The sequence below is a fragment of the Suncus etruscus genome, chromosome 3 (genome assembly GCF_024139225.1).
Source record: "Suncus etruscus isolate mSunEtr1 chromosome 3, mSunEtr1.pri.cur, whole genome shotgun sequence".
Taxonomy (NCBI): Eukaryota; Metazoa; Chordata; class Mammalia; order Eulipotyphla; family Soricidae; genus Suncus; species Suncus etruscus.
Window position 1 is genome coordinate 36,051,817 of NC_064850.1, and position 14,662 is coordinate 36,066,478.

General features: G+C 41.3%; 1 protein-coding gene across 1 annotated transcript in view; it reads right to left on the bottom strand.

The window, feature by feature from the left end:
* TRIP11 (thyroid hormone receptor interactor 11) overlaps positions 1–14,662 on the bottom strand; it is a 76,173-nt gene that overhangs the window by 29,863 nt on the left and 31,648 nt on the right. Inside the window, exons 7-11 of the mRNA XM_049769771.1 lie at positions 13,901–14,182; positions 9,075–9,115; positions 8,496–8,576; positions 4,932–5,138; positions 1,225–4,194 (exon numbers count right to left, since the gene is read on the bottom strand). Of these exons, the coding sequence (XP_049625728.1) occupies positions 1,225–4,194; positions 4,932–5,138; positions 8,496–8,576; positions 9,075–9,115; positions 13,901–14,182 (3,581 nt within the window). The remainder of the gene's footprint in view (positions 1–1,224; positions 4,195–4,931; positions 5,139–8,495; positions 8,577–9,074; positions 9,116–13,900; positions 14,183–14,662) is intronic.

Here is a 14,662-nt window from a genome sequence, read left to right on the forward strand (position 1 = left end):
TCTCTCTCTCCTCTCTCTATCTTCTCTCTCTCCCCCACCCGCCCTTTCTCTTTAAGTTTTAGGCACTCTTTAAAAGTACTTTTTCGGGGCCGGAGAGATAGCATGGAGGTAAGGCGCTTGCCTTTCATGCAGAAGGATGGTGGTTCAAATCCCGGCACCCCATATCACCCATATGATCCTCTGAGCCTGCCAGGGGCGATTTCTGAGCATAGAGCCAGGACTAACCCCTGAGCTCTGCCGGGTGTGACCCAAAAGACAAAAAAAAAAAAAAGAAATTTTTCTTTACTAACATTTTCCAAACACCAAGTGCTTGCTAATTGATTCATAAAAACTTATTCAATGTGTCATAGCACTTTCTCTTAAAAAAATAATAAAGCAACATACACAGTAAGGCTAACTGGTTCTAGAATGTTTCTACACACACACAATACACACACACACACACATACACACACATACTAGATCTATAAGTACTGTCAATGCATTGATTTAAAATGGATTAGTACCTGCATATTGGGGACAAAGACATAGCAATGTCAACTTCAAGTCTGTAATTATTATTACTAATAACTATTCAAGTATTCCTAAATTAGGTTAAATTACACAAATTTCAAAATTCCCTCTTGGAACATATTTTTATTTTTTAAGAAAAATATTAATTGCTATAAACTTTTCTCTCTACTTGGGCTCAAGTGATACTACAGACAACCTGGGTTTGATCCTGGTACACTATATGGTCCCTTGAGCCTGCCAGAAGTGATCCCTGAGCACAGAGCTAAGAGTTAGCCCTGAGTATTATTGAGTTGTGGCACTCTCTCCAAAATAAATAAATAAAACACAACTATTTTCTCTAAGTTGTCAAAGGTTAATTAAGTATTAAAAAAAAAATTGAGGGAGCTGGAGAAATAGCATAGAGGTAGGGCTTTTGCCTTGCATACAGAAGGACGGTGATTTGAATCCCGGCATCCCATATGGTCTCCTGAGCCTCCCAGAAGTGATTTCTGAGCGTAGAGCCAGAAGTAACCCCTGAGCACTGCCAGGTGTGACCCAAAAACCAAAAACCAAAAAATATTTGGGGATGTAGTAACTGGGGAGAAAAACTTCCAGATTCCTCTAAGAAAATTTATTTAGATGAATCACAAAACTTTGATGCCAATATGTCTAAACGAACAGGTGTAGCCCCTTAGTCCCTCCCCACATCTCCAATAATCCCTCCAATCATACCTCCTCTTTCTCCTTCAGTAGTTGTTCTAAGGCGACAGACTTCTCCTTCAGGGAATGGCACTCAAATTCCTTTTCTCGAAGCATCATAGAAAACTTGGTATTAGTCTCTTGCAATGCTTGATATTCAGTTTCTTTTTCTCGGGATGCTGCTACAATCTTTTCATTTTCCTCTTTTAGTTTACAAATGTCCATTTCCAGTATTAATATTCTTTCCTTCAAGTTTGTTACCGCCTGCCTCAGAAGTTCATTTTCATCCAGTTTGTTAGTGAGATTTTCTTTGGAAGACAGTAACTCATCACTTTTGGCTTTGATTAAAAGGTCTTTCTCCTTAAGTGACTTCTGTAAAACTTCTTGCTTCTCCTTTAGCTGCCTCAGTTCTGAGTCGGTCTGCTCATGCTCTTTTCTCTCCAGCTCTGAACTGACAGCAATGGAATCTGACAATCTGTGGTTATTTTCCTGGAGAGTTTTAATGGTTGCGTCTTTTTCTTGCACTGACCGTCTTAGCCCTTCTATTTCTTGTTGAAGCCATCTAGAAGTGTCCCCTGAGAGATCAGTCTCCACTGCAGGAGGGGGCTCTGCTGGCTTGGAAGCAGGTGATGTTCCAGAAGAGAGCTGAGGTGAAATACTACCTAGCTTCCCTAGAAGAAGGTCTTTAGTGCTACAGAGCTGCCCTATGCTGTGCTGGACTTGAGCTAACTCCTGTCCAAAAGTTCTGAGTTTGGCTTCATTTTGTTCATAACTCTGGATCAGGCCCCCATAGTCCACCTGTAACTTAGAATTATTATCACTGTCTACCAAAACTTGCACCTGAAGTTGTTGCAATTCTTCCTGCAGCTGGGCGGACTCGTGCTGCATATTCTGTACTGTGGTCATCACCTGCTGCTTCCACTCCTCCATTTTCTTGACTTGTTGTTTTAATTTATCACGCTCCTGGAGCAGTTCCTCAAACTGATTACTATTAACTCCTCCGACCTCGTTACCAGTACTGGATGCCTGGAGCACTGTCAACAGGGTCTGGCATTTCTGGCTCAGAGCATCAATTTCAATATCTTTTTCGCGAATAATACGAGACAAATTTTGAATAGTCTCTCGAAACATATCTTGTCCACTACTTTCAAACCTAGTGGATAATTTTTTATTTTCATCTTGCAGCTTCTGGAGGGCAGCTTCCTTAGCAGAAACTATGTCCATCAAGAGGTGATATTCTGTCCTTAAGTGGCTGTTTTCCCTTGTTTTTTCATTCAAAACAGCTAGCACAGTTTCCTTTTCCATGGCATAGGCCTGCAGCTGCTGTTGAAGGGAAACAGCATCTTGGGAGTATGAAGCAGAAGCAATTCTCGCCTGTAGATTTTCTATCTCCATATCTTTCTCCTCTATTATCTGAGTGAGTTTTCCAACCTCATCTTTGGAGAGCTGATCAATTTGTTGAGTTAAAGATATATTCTTTTCATTTAGGAGTTTAATCTCTAGTTCCCGTTCTTTGATTCCTTTCACTAATCTTTCTGTTTCGGCTTTAGACAAATCATGCTTTTCACTTTCATTGTCTATGTTAAGACTCTGCACTTTGCTTTCCTGAAAAATATCCGAGTTCTCTGTTGGAATACCCTGTCTTTCCCCATGCAACTGGGCTTTGATCTGTACGACTGTTTTTTGCAAGTTCTTGATTTGCTCATCTTTCTCCAAGGAGAGTTGAGTGTGTGTGCTATTCATCTGGTCAAGCTGGTCCTTTAATTTGTCCAATTCTTTTTTATGCTCCTCTAAGGACTGCAGGAGCTGAGACTCGCTCTGGTTTTGGTCTCTGATCCTCTTCTGGTGATGCTTTAGTTCCTCTTCCAGTTGATTTTTCACCATGGTCAGATTTGCCAACTCTGATTCCAGTTCTCTGATGCTATCAAGGGTTTTGGGCTGGGCCAAAGGAGCCGCTCGGCTCTGTTGCTCCCCCAGTCGTTCCAGTTTTTCTTGCAGGTGGTTGTTTGTTTCTTTCATATGTCCTAGGATTCTTTCTTTTTCCTCGATGGTTTGCTTGTCAAGTTCACTTTGTTTTAATTGCTCCTGCAATTCTGAAATGACTTTGTGTAGTTCTTTAATACAGAGTTCTTTATCCTGGTTTTGTTGTGCCCACTGCTTCTGCTCTTCCACATAGGAAGCCAACCGTTTTGTGGTTTCTCCATGACTGGCCTCAAGCTGCTCAATGCTCTTTCTGAGCTGTGAGATCTCCAAGTCTTTCTCCTGACTGACTTTGTTGAACTGTTCCTGTTCCAGCTGGATCTTAGAGGTGCTGAAAGTAAGTGCACTAGAAAGATCTTCAATAGTCTTCTGATATTTGGTCCTGTCTTCCGATAGCTTTTTTTGGACCTGGTATAATTCTACTTCTAACTTATCTTTCTCTGCCTGCAGATTCTCCACAACAGTGGTTTTTTCGAGAACTATCTGATTGTTCCCTGCGACAGACTCAGATACTTCATGTCTCAGATCCTCACATGCTGAAACTAACTTTTCATTTTCTGCTTCGAGATCACAAACACTTTTATTTAAGCTTTCATTAAGCTGCTCTATTTCTGTAAGTTTTTGCTTCAGATTTCTTGCTTCAATTTCCCTTTCCTTAAGCAATTCCTCAAAATTACTGCCAGAATCCTGATGATGAAAACAAGTTAACTCATTCTTGAGAGCAGCAAGCTCTTCCTCCTTTAGTTTAATTTGTTCCATAAGTTCCATGTTCTGCTTCTGGATGTCTAATTTACTTTCTTGTGCTTCTTTTAGCTGTTCTACTAAACTTTCTACTTTATCATGCTTCTGCAAATCATTTATGACCAGCTTCTGTTTGTCTAACTCTTTAGTAATGTTTATTTTATCCTCTTCAAGTTGTTGAACTCTCTGTTTTTCAGCATTTAAATCACTTTTCAGTTTATTGGTGACAGTCTCTGCCTCATATTGCTGTTTTGTCATTTGATCTTTTATTAAGATCACATGCTGAAAGAAAGATTGGCATAACTTTAAATTTTCTCATTTTACTAAAGAAAAATTTTAATATAAATGATTGAATTCTCAGACCATTTGAAAATGTCCAAAAAAAACTTAACCCCTATAAAATCACAAATCTTACAACAAATCTACATCTTTTTTATTTTCTTTGTTTTTTCTCATCATTTTTAACAGTAGAATTCAAAATCAGGAACCAGAGTGATAGCACAATGGTAGAGTGTATGCCTTGCATGTGGTTGACCAGGGATAGACCTGTGTTCGATCTCGGCATTCTCTAGGTCCCCGAGCCTGCCAGAGGTGATTTCTGAGTGCAGAGCCAGGAGAGACCTCTGAACACTGCCAAGCGTGTACCCCCATTTTTTTTTTTTTTTTCAAAATCAAAGATGACAAATGGATGTCAGTCTTGCATCATAAAGCAGATATCAAAAGTCTCTGGGCCAAATCAGGCCTATCATCTATTTGGGAGAAATAACATTTTATTAGAAACAGCCAAGATCAATATTAGATCAGAAAGCAGAGCTGAGCAGCAGCAACTAGCGGAATGTCCCACGCAGCTTAAATATTTACTATCAAGCACTGCACTGAAAAGCCTCTATAATTAGAGTGACTGACTGATGAACTGAAATATGAATTAAATCACCAAACTGAATCACACCAATCACTTGTAATTGTTCAGCTAGTGTCCAGCAGAAGGTGCCATTTCATCGCCTTTGATAGAATATTACCTTTGTGACCTCTTGGTTTTGTCTATCCAATTCTTCTAGCTCAGACATCAATGTTTTCTTTTCATTAATGATTTCATCGAGTTCTTGTTGCTTTTTATCCAAATTAAGTCTTAAATCCTGTAATTCTGAGCTCAAATTCTGATCTTTTGTGTTTTTAAGTACATCATAGTCTTCATTTAATTTTATCAATGTTTTCTGAAGTTGTTCCTTAAATGATAAAAAGGGGGGAATCAAGCTGTCAATTGAAAGAAGACACCAAAATAATAAGCAATGTTGTTGGGGTTTTTTTTTTGTTATTCTGTTTTTTACCTTCCCCTGCAATGTTTTGTTTATATAAATATAAGTGTATTCTGGGGTCAGAGCAATAGCATAGTGGATAGGACATTTGCCTTGCACACAGCGGACCCGGACTTGATTACCAGCATTCTGTATGGTCCCCCGAGTCTGCCCAGAGCAATTTCTGAGTGCAGAGATAGAAGTAACCCGAGCGCCACCAGATGTAGCCCAAAAAACCAAAACAAACAAAATAATAAAATATGTGTATTTTAAAAATGTAAAAAAAACATTTTTGAACAATACTTCAGCAAGAATATGCAAAGTTCAACAAATCATAATTTTGTTGAAAATTTCTAGTAAAATATTTAGCCCCAGATAAGATGTAATGATCACTGATGTCTCAGCTCAGTTTCTTGAAGCACAACCTTCCCGTCTGTGTGCTTTCCCACTCCTGCCTCGATTTCTTCTCCCTCTCCTGACACACACATACTTTTCTCCAGTGCCCTAAGTCTTCTGGGCTCTTCACTTCCATTCTCTAGTCACCAATAACTAGCCAGACTATAGAAAAATGTAAAAAGTCAACATTATTTACTCTAAAGTTGTTCTTTCTAAATAGAAAACAAGAGGCTTCTACACCCACCCACATTAAAAAGATTCCTATCAAGAGCCAGAGAGATATACAATGGTTAAGGTGCTTGCCTCACACCTCTGAGCAGGGTTCATTCCCCAACACTGCATATGGCCCCAAGTCATCAGGAATGATCTGTGACTCAGAGCCAGAAATAAGCTCAAAGCACAGGTGGATGTGCCCCTCCCCCCAAAAAAAACTAATAAATTTCTATCAAATTCTTGTTGTTTTTATTTGTGAGTCACATCTAGGGGGTCAAGGGTACCCTCAATGCTAGGTAGAGGGGAATCTTGCAGTGTTAGGACTGGAACCCAAGGCCTTCACAAGCAGGCTATGTATTTACATGACTAGTTGAGTCACAGTCCTAGTCCAAGAAATTCCCTTCATCTTCAAATCTGGATATAGAAGAGATTCCCCTCTCTCAAATGTAACATTCCTAGAAATCAATCTTTCTTGATTTAAAATTAAATCAAATTTGGGGGGGGGGCTTGGGGGGCCCACACCCGATGATGCTCAGGGGTTACTCCCAGCCATGCGCTCAGAAATCATTGCTCCTGGCTTGGGGGACCATATGGGATGCCAGGATTCAAATAACCATCTGTCCTGGACCAGCCGCATGCAAGGCAAATGCCCTACCACTGTGCTATCGCTCCAGCCCCAAAAATCAAGATCTTTTTAAAGTACATTCTGTATTTTAATTTATGGATTTCCTTCAAAATCCCAGCATGGGATATTTTCTCAAATGTGATTTCAAACCAATAATGATGTCTATGAAACTAGCTCTGCCTGTTTTTTCCTAGGCTACCACAGGAGTACTCAGGAGTATGCAGTGTCTAGAAGCAAACGTAAGAGTCCCAAATGCAGGGCATATGACTGTAGCCCTTTGAGTCATCTCCATGGCCATGACAAACCTTTCATTGATATTTTAAACATTACATTTCTATGACTCTACAATTATAAAATGACTTCAATACTATCATAAACTATGGTGCCTCAATTAAAAATAAAATCTCTGTGGGTCAAAGACATAGTACAGTGAATATAGCATTTGCACTGTATGCGTCTGACCCAGTTTCAATCCATGGCATTCCATATAGCTACCCTAGCCCTACCAGGAGTGATCCTAGAATACAGACCCAGGAGTAAGGACAATTGGGTGTGACCTAAAAAGAAAAATTCTGTGTGTGATATACATAGCCAGCTACATTTCAATTCACTGACACTGAATATGGTTCTCCAAGCCTTGCCAGGAGTGAGCCCTAAGCATAAGTGGAACAAAACAAAACCAAAAAATAGAATCAGCAGTCTCTTATATCTTTCTAAAGTCACCTATATCCCATTAGGAGAACCACTCAAAATTATTTCAGGGTGAATCTTAAAAACATACACAGACTTCCACGTACTTCTGGCATTTGGGGGGGGCCACACCCATTTAATGCTCAGGGGTTACTCCTGGCTAAGCGCTCAGAAATCGTCCCTGGCTTGGGGGGACCATATGAGACGCCAGGGGATCGAACCGGGGTCCTTCCTTGGCTAGCGCTTGCAAGGCAGACACCTCACCTCTAGCGCCACCTCGCCGACCCCATTTTTTTTTTTTAAATCTGAGAACAGAACCAAAGACACAACCAAAAAAAAAGTTACAACACATTACTTAAAATGGATTTCTTTCAAAGGAAAGGAAAAACAGCTGTCGGGCACAGTTCAAGGAAATCCATAGACCTTATGGAATCTAAGGAGAGATTTGTACTACAAAATACACCCAGGCCATTGGAGAACAGAGTAACATAAATAATAGAATGCAAAAAGAAACATAAACATGTAAGAAAAACTATTGGACTAGTCCTAGTTGTTAGTGGGTAGAAAGGAAGTGAGGACTGAAATACCCTACAGTGCACACAGCCAAGAATTTTCCCGGGTTCAATCCCAGCACCCCATTTATTCCTCTGAGCCCATGCCAGGAATGATTCCTGAGCACAGCTGGGTAGGGCCCAAATTTAAATTTAAAAAAAAAAAAGTAAAAAACTGTAAGAATTATGTGGCTGGAGATTTATTATAGGAATAAGATTGATCCCATTCAATCCCTGACCCAGAGCCACAAATAAGTCCTGAGAAACAATGAATATCACCTCAAATACATAAAATAATTACATTTGACATTAAAAGGACTAAGTTAAAACTCTTTATAACTATCCTACAATTAATTACCTGATTTAGTGAAGGAATCACTAAGTGGTAAAAGTATAAAAATACCTCCTTTATACAATATTGAGTCACGTACAAAACCTTACCCCATCCTTGCTAAATTCAAGATATCACAAAAAGAACTCATCTATTTCTGCCATTAGCAAGGTCCCCTCCCTTGCCCCACTGACTTTTCGTTCAGAACACTGAACCTTCCGCACTCCCGACCCACCTGTGTCTGCTGTTGCTGTCAGAACTTCTGAACTCCGATCTTTCCTATTCCTATCAATAAGTCCACTGCCTTATCTGTAAACGTAAGCCTGGGCCAGCCTCTCATACTCTGAACCCTGGCTGAACTTCGGTCTGATTTGACCAGCATCAACAAGGTGATTTCCTATAGGACTCCAAAGAACTAGATGAACATTCCACCTGGGTTATCAACTGGTCTTCAGCTGGTACCTATAATCATTTACACCTACCTTTTCTGCAATCATTAATGTATTTTCTTTTTCTAAAGCTTGAACATGTGTCCTCAGGTTTAGATTGTCAGCAAGATTTGCCTACAGAAATTTAAAAGTGTGTTTTCAGATGAAAAATTTCAACTGTACCAAAAGGCTAGCATGCAATGACTTTCTAGTCAGTATTTCTTTAGTAATAAATGGAAATCAAAATGTGCAATGTAGGATCATGGTAAGCTGGTCACTCATTTCAAGTACAGAATTTTATAGAGAATTTGAAAATATATATTTACAAAATAACTTGTCATCATTTCCTATGGGAATTCAAGAAAGTGTATTTTTTAATGATTTGCTTCTATTGGGTTTACATACATACTGCTTATGGAAACAATCTTCAAAGGTACTACTACACTTTCTAAAACTATAAAACTTTAAAAGTTATCATGAACTCATGAAGTTTATGTTAATAATAAACAAAATTGCTCACATAAAAGTGTCTAGAGTAAGTTGACATAAATTTGTTTTTTAATTATAAAAGCAAGCAAAATGCTTTTTCTTGGTAAACCTATGCCAAAACCTTTCTCTCTCAAAAGGAATTACCTGGTTTATATTATTCAACCTGCTGATTTCAGTTTCTGCATCTGTAAAAACACAAAGTGATATAATATTAAAATTCCTTCAAATATTTAATTACCCCCAAAATCCACAAGTAAAAATCGATTAGAATTAGTTCTATTTAATAAGATAATAAACAATATGTAACAAAACATCGTCATTTGCCTGTAATGCAACATCATTTGCATTTCTTGGTAATAGTAAAATACTTTTTTATTTTGTATTTCTATTCTTTTCTTGAGGGGGCCACACCTAGCGATGCACAGGGGTTACTGTTACTCTGGCTCTACACTAAGATGTTAATCCTGGCAGGCTCAGGGAACCATATGGGATGTCAGGAATCAAACCTGGGTCAGCTGAGTGCAAGGCAAATGTCCTTCTGCTGTGCTATCCTCTGGCCCCTGTATTTCTATTTTGACTTAAAAAAAAATAACACAATAAAAACAGTAAATATTTACTCTTTTATTCGATAAAAAACTAAGATTACGTCAAGTCTTAAATTACTGTCATGATTAAAAATATTAATATAGGTCAAAGTAGGGGGCCGGAGAGATAGCATGGAGGTAAGGCGTTTGCCTTTCATGCAGGAGGTCATCAGTTCGAATCCTGGTGCCCCATATGGTCCCCTGTGCCTGCCAGGAGCAATTTCTGAGCCTGGAGCCAGGAATAATCCCTGAGCACTGCCGGGTGTGACCCAAAAACCAAAATAAATAAATAAATAAATAAATAAATAAATAAATAAATAAATAAAGCAACAGTACAGTGGGCTTGCCTTGCACATGGTCGACCCAGATTTGATCCCTGGCTGACATATGTTCCCCAGATCCCACCAGGAGTGATCCCTGAGTGCGGAGCCAGGAATAAACCCTGAACACCACCAGGAGGGAGGGAGGGAGAGGGAGAGGAAGAGGAAGAGGGAGAGGGAGAGGGAGAGAGGGGGGAGAGAGAGAGAGAGAGGAGGGAGGAAGGGAGGGAGGGAGAGGGAGAGGGAGAGGGAGAGGGAGAGGGAGAGGGAGGAAGGAAGGAAGGAAGGAAGGAAGGAAGGAAGGAAGGAAGGAAGGAAGGAAGGAAGGAAGGAAGGAAGGAAGGAAGGAAGGAAGGAAGGAAGGAAGGAAGGAAGGAAGGAAGGAAGGAAGGAAGGAGAGGGAGGGAGGGAGGGAGGGAGGGAGGGAGGGAGGGAGGGAGGGAGGGAGGGAGGAAGGAAGGAAGGAAGTAAGGTAGGAAGGATGGAAGGAAGGATGGAAGGAAGTAAGGAAGGAAGGAAAAGAAGAGAAGAGAAGAGAAGAGAAGAGAAGAGAAGAGAAGAGAAGAGAAGAGAAGAGAAGAGAAGAGAAGAGAAGAGAAGAGAAGAGAAAAGAAAAGAAAAAGTAGTTGAAAGTGGTATTGGAAGTGGCAGCAGAAATACCTAGCAGTGAATAACAACTGAGCTGAATCCAATTAGTGAAAATCAGTGAAAGAAGCATGCCCCTCGCCAAAACAGCTGCAAACAAAAAGGCAAAAGAGAATGTGACAAGGTTCACCGGCCCCGAAACCCTACTGTTCTCTCTTAAATCAATCTGTCTCTCCCATTTCTCTAGTAAGTGAACTGGGGAGTGGGAAAGGGCACAACCAACAGAGCTCAAGAGTCTCGGAGGACCATATATGGTAATGGGTCTACACGTGCACATACTGGGGATCAAACTGGGTCTGACACATGCACAGCAAGTGTCCTACCTGCTTATTACTGCTGACCCTAAGTAAATTCCTTTAAATAAAATTAGTTTACTGGAACCAGACCGATCATACAGCAGGCAGGCTTGACCTGCATGTGGCTGACCTTGGTTTGATCGTTGGCATCATATATGGTCCCCTGAGCACTGCCAGGAGTAACTACTGGGAATGTCCTAACATTCCCTCAAAAAAACATAAAACCTATTTGACTAAACCAAAAAGAGAGAGAGAGAGAGAGAGCTACAGTAACATGGCTTAAGGGGCTATTTAGTTCAGTATGACTAATGCCAAAGAAGATAGCAGTGAGCAAGGACAGGCAGAACATGAAAGACATTTATGTCTGACCAAGTCAGTTAAACTTACTCTTTTCTTGTTTTGTTCTATTATTGGGCCAGAGTTGGCACTACACCATATGTTGGTGCTAGGGCTAAAACTGGAATTCAGCTAGCTATGTGCAAGCACCCTAAGTGCTATATTATGTTTCTGACATAATTTTACTAGACTTTTACGTTTTTTTTTTTTAGTTTTTGGGTCACACCCAGCCGCTCTCAGGGGTTATTCCTGGCTCTACACTCAAAAATCACTCCTGGCAGGCTCAGGGGACCATGTGGGATGCCAGAATTAAAACCACCGACCTTCTGCAAGCAAGGCAAACTGCCTTACCTCCATGCTATCTCTCCGGCCCCAAACATTCTGTATTTCTGAAAAATCATTCTTGCTGCAGAATGGAAAAAAAATTAAAAAGCATACTCAAGAAATAAACTTGAGTGTGATTTGATATGATAGAATGTTAGCCATGCAGGGTCTGAAGCTATAGCACAGTGGTAGGATATTTGACTTGCAAGCAGCTGACCCAGGACGGATCTTGGTTGGATCCCCGACATCCCATATGGTCCCCCAAGCCTGCCAGGAGCGAGGAGGAGGAAGAGGGAGGAGGGGGAAGGGGAGGGGAGGAGGGAGAGGAGGGGGAGTGGAGGGGGAGGAGTTAGAAACACAGAAAACCACCAGAGAAGAAGTAATTCATAGGAGGGAGAGGAGAAGGAGTTAGAAACAGAGATGAGGCCCGGGGACAGCAACACACCAGGGCTAGAAACCACCAGAGAAGAAGTAATTCATAAAGTAAAATTTTACTGTGAAGACAAAATGCAAAAGCAGCAACAAAACCCCTGCATCTGGGATCAGAGCGATAGAGCAGCTAGTAAGGAAGTTGCCTTGCACATAGTAGATCTGATTAGATTAACGACTCCAAATAAGGTCTCTTGAGCCTCAGGAGTGATCCCAGCCCTGAGATCACAGCCAAGTGTAAGCCCTGAGTACAGACAGGGGTGGGCCCAAAAGAAATAACAAATCAAAAATCCCTGCATCTTTCCAGGTGAAGATCTCCCATATATTTTCCTACCAAAACTCAATACCAGTATTTAGCCTATTTCACTTTTAAAAAGGTCATTTTGGCCAGAGCAATAATAAAAGCAGGTAAGGTGCTTGTCTTGTTTGCAGCTGACCAAGGTTCGGCCCCTGCAGCCCATATGGTCCCCCAAGTACCTTCAGGGTAATTGTTGAGTGTAGAGCTAGGAGTAACTCCTGAGTGTTGCCAGGTGTGAACCAAGACAAAAACAAAAACAAAAAAAGTGGGCACTTACCTTGCATGCAACAAACTCAGGTTCAATCCCCGACACCCCATATTACTCAGGAGTAATTCCTGAGTGCAGAGCAATGGGTACCCTTGAGCAGTACCACCAAGTGTGGCTCCGTCCCTTCCCCATAAAAGTTACCAATTTTGGGGCCGGAGAGATAGCATGGAGGTAAGGCGTTTGCCTTTCATGCAGAAGGACAGTGGTTCGAAACCCGGCATCCCATATGGTCCCCCGAGCCTGCCAGGAGCAATTTCTGAGCGTAGCGTCAGGAGTGACCCCTGAACAGTGCCGGGTGTGACCCCCCCCCAAAAAAAAAGTTACCAATTTTTTTTTGGTTTTTCGGGTCACACCCATTTGATGCTCAGAGGTTACTCCTGGCTAAGCGCTCAGAAATCGCCCCTGGCTTGGGAGGACCATATGGGACACGTGGGGGGGGGGGGGGGGGGAATCGAACAGCAGTCCTTCCTTGGCTAGGGCTTGCAAGGCAGACACCTTACCTCTAGCACCACCTCACCGGCCCCCAATTTTTTTTAAGGCAAGCTATATTCCCCAAGAGGATCTCAGGGGCATGAGAACACAGTGGGTTGGATACTTACTTTACACAAGGCAGACCTAGGTTTGATCCCCAGAATTTCATATGGCCCCCAAGGCCCTGCCAGGAGTGAGCCTGAGAACTGGCAGATGTAGCCCAAACTTGGGGGCTTGAGCCCTAATAAATTATAGATAGCATTTGGCTGTGTATAAGTTTAAATAGAACCCCCAAAACTCATCCAAGAAATATCAATATAAGCCTCAGCAGACTTGTTACCTCAGTTTTCTAGTATACAACTTCTAGTTATGGGGGCCAGAGTCACAGCACAGAGGTAGGATGTTTGCTTTGCAATGTGGCCGACCCATGGCATGCCTGGGTTCAATCCCCGGCATCCTATGTGGTCCCCCAAGCCTTCAAAGAGTGATTTCTGAGCACAGAGACAGGAGTAACCCCTGAGCGCAGCCAGGTGTGGCCCCAAAACAGAAACTAAAAAAAAAACCGTCTAGTTATGATCTACCAATTATATGCAATAAATCAAAACCAGGGCAGAAGTGATAGCACAGAGGATAGGGTGCTTGCCTTGCTTGCAGCTGACCCAGGTTGGATACGTGACATATCATATGGTCCCCTGAGCCTGTCAGGAGCACTTTCTGAGTGCAGAGCCAGAAATAACCCCCGAGCGCGACAGGTTGTGGCCGGAAAAACAAACAAACAAACAAAATCTAAACCAACTAGTCTCAAATGACAGCATTTCCATCCACACTCTGTAAATTAAGGGGTTGTCTCTAAAACAGCTATAATGCAAGAGACCCCCATCAGAATAAGTCCTAAATAATCAGTAGCAGGGAGCACTTTCTCCAGATGGAGCAATTTTTCCATAGACAGGCAAGAAGGATGAACTCCTCCAGGTTCCCCAAGTTCCTTTTCTGGCTCACCTGTACTCTGCCCAGTGGCAGAAGACTGCAATTTGTTCCACTCCAGTTTTAAGCTTTCACATTCATTAGTTACTTGTTGGTTTTTCACAGTTAGGCGTTCTTGTTCTTTCCTTAATACATCTCGGTCATTTTCAGCAGAAGATAATTTTTTCTTTATGCTTTCTATTGTTTCTTCAAGTTCTTCCAATTTTTTGGCAGACTCAACTTTCTCAGTTTGCAGAACCTGAATGGTATTTTCCAGTTCTTGAATTTTAGACTGATCAGTGCCACTCTCCGAGTCACCTAGGATATAAATACAAAATCAAGACGTCAAATATTGAGCACCAGGAAAAGAACAGCTTACTTCAGGACTTGGTAAACTTAACAAGAAATACTAAAAAAAAAAATTTTAAATGCAGTAATACCAGTCTGAACACTAACAACCCCAAATCCTGATGAGGATATAGAACAACAGGAACTCTCATCCTGGCTGGGCAAATGCAAAATGGTACAGCATAATGAAAGAGAGCTAAATGATTTCTTAGTAAATAAAAAATTCCCTTATCACACACTCTAATAATCATAGAACCCCTTGGCATTTATTTACCCAAAGGAGCTAAAAATGATATCCACTGAACAAGAATGTTTTTAGCAGCTTTGTTTCTGACTGCAACTAGGATGTCCTTTAGGAGGTAAGGGTAGAGTCAATGAAGAAAGATACTGCAGCATAGAGGAACAAGAGAGGCAGAGGCTTGCCTTGCACATGGCTGGTTCGATCCCCAG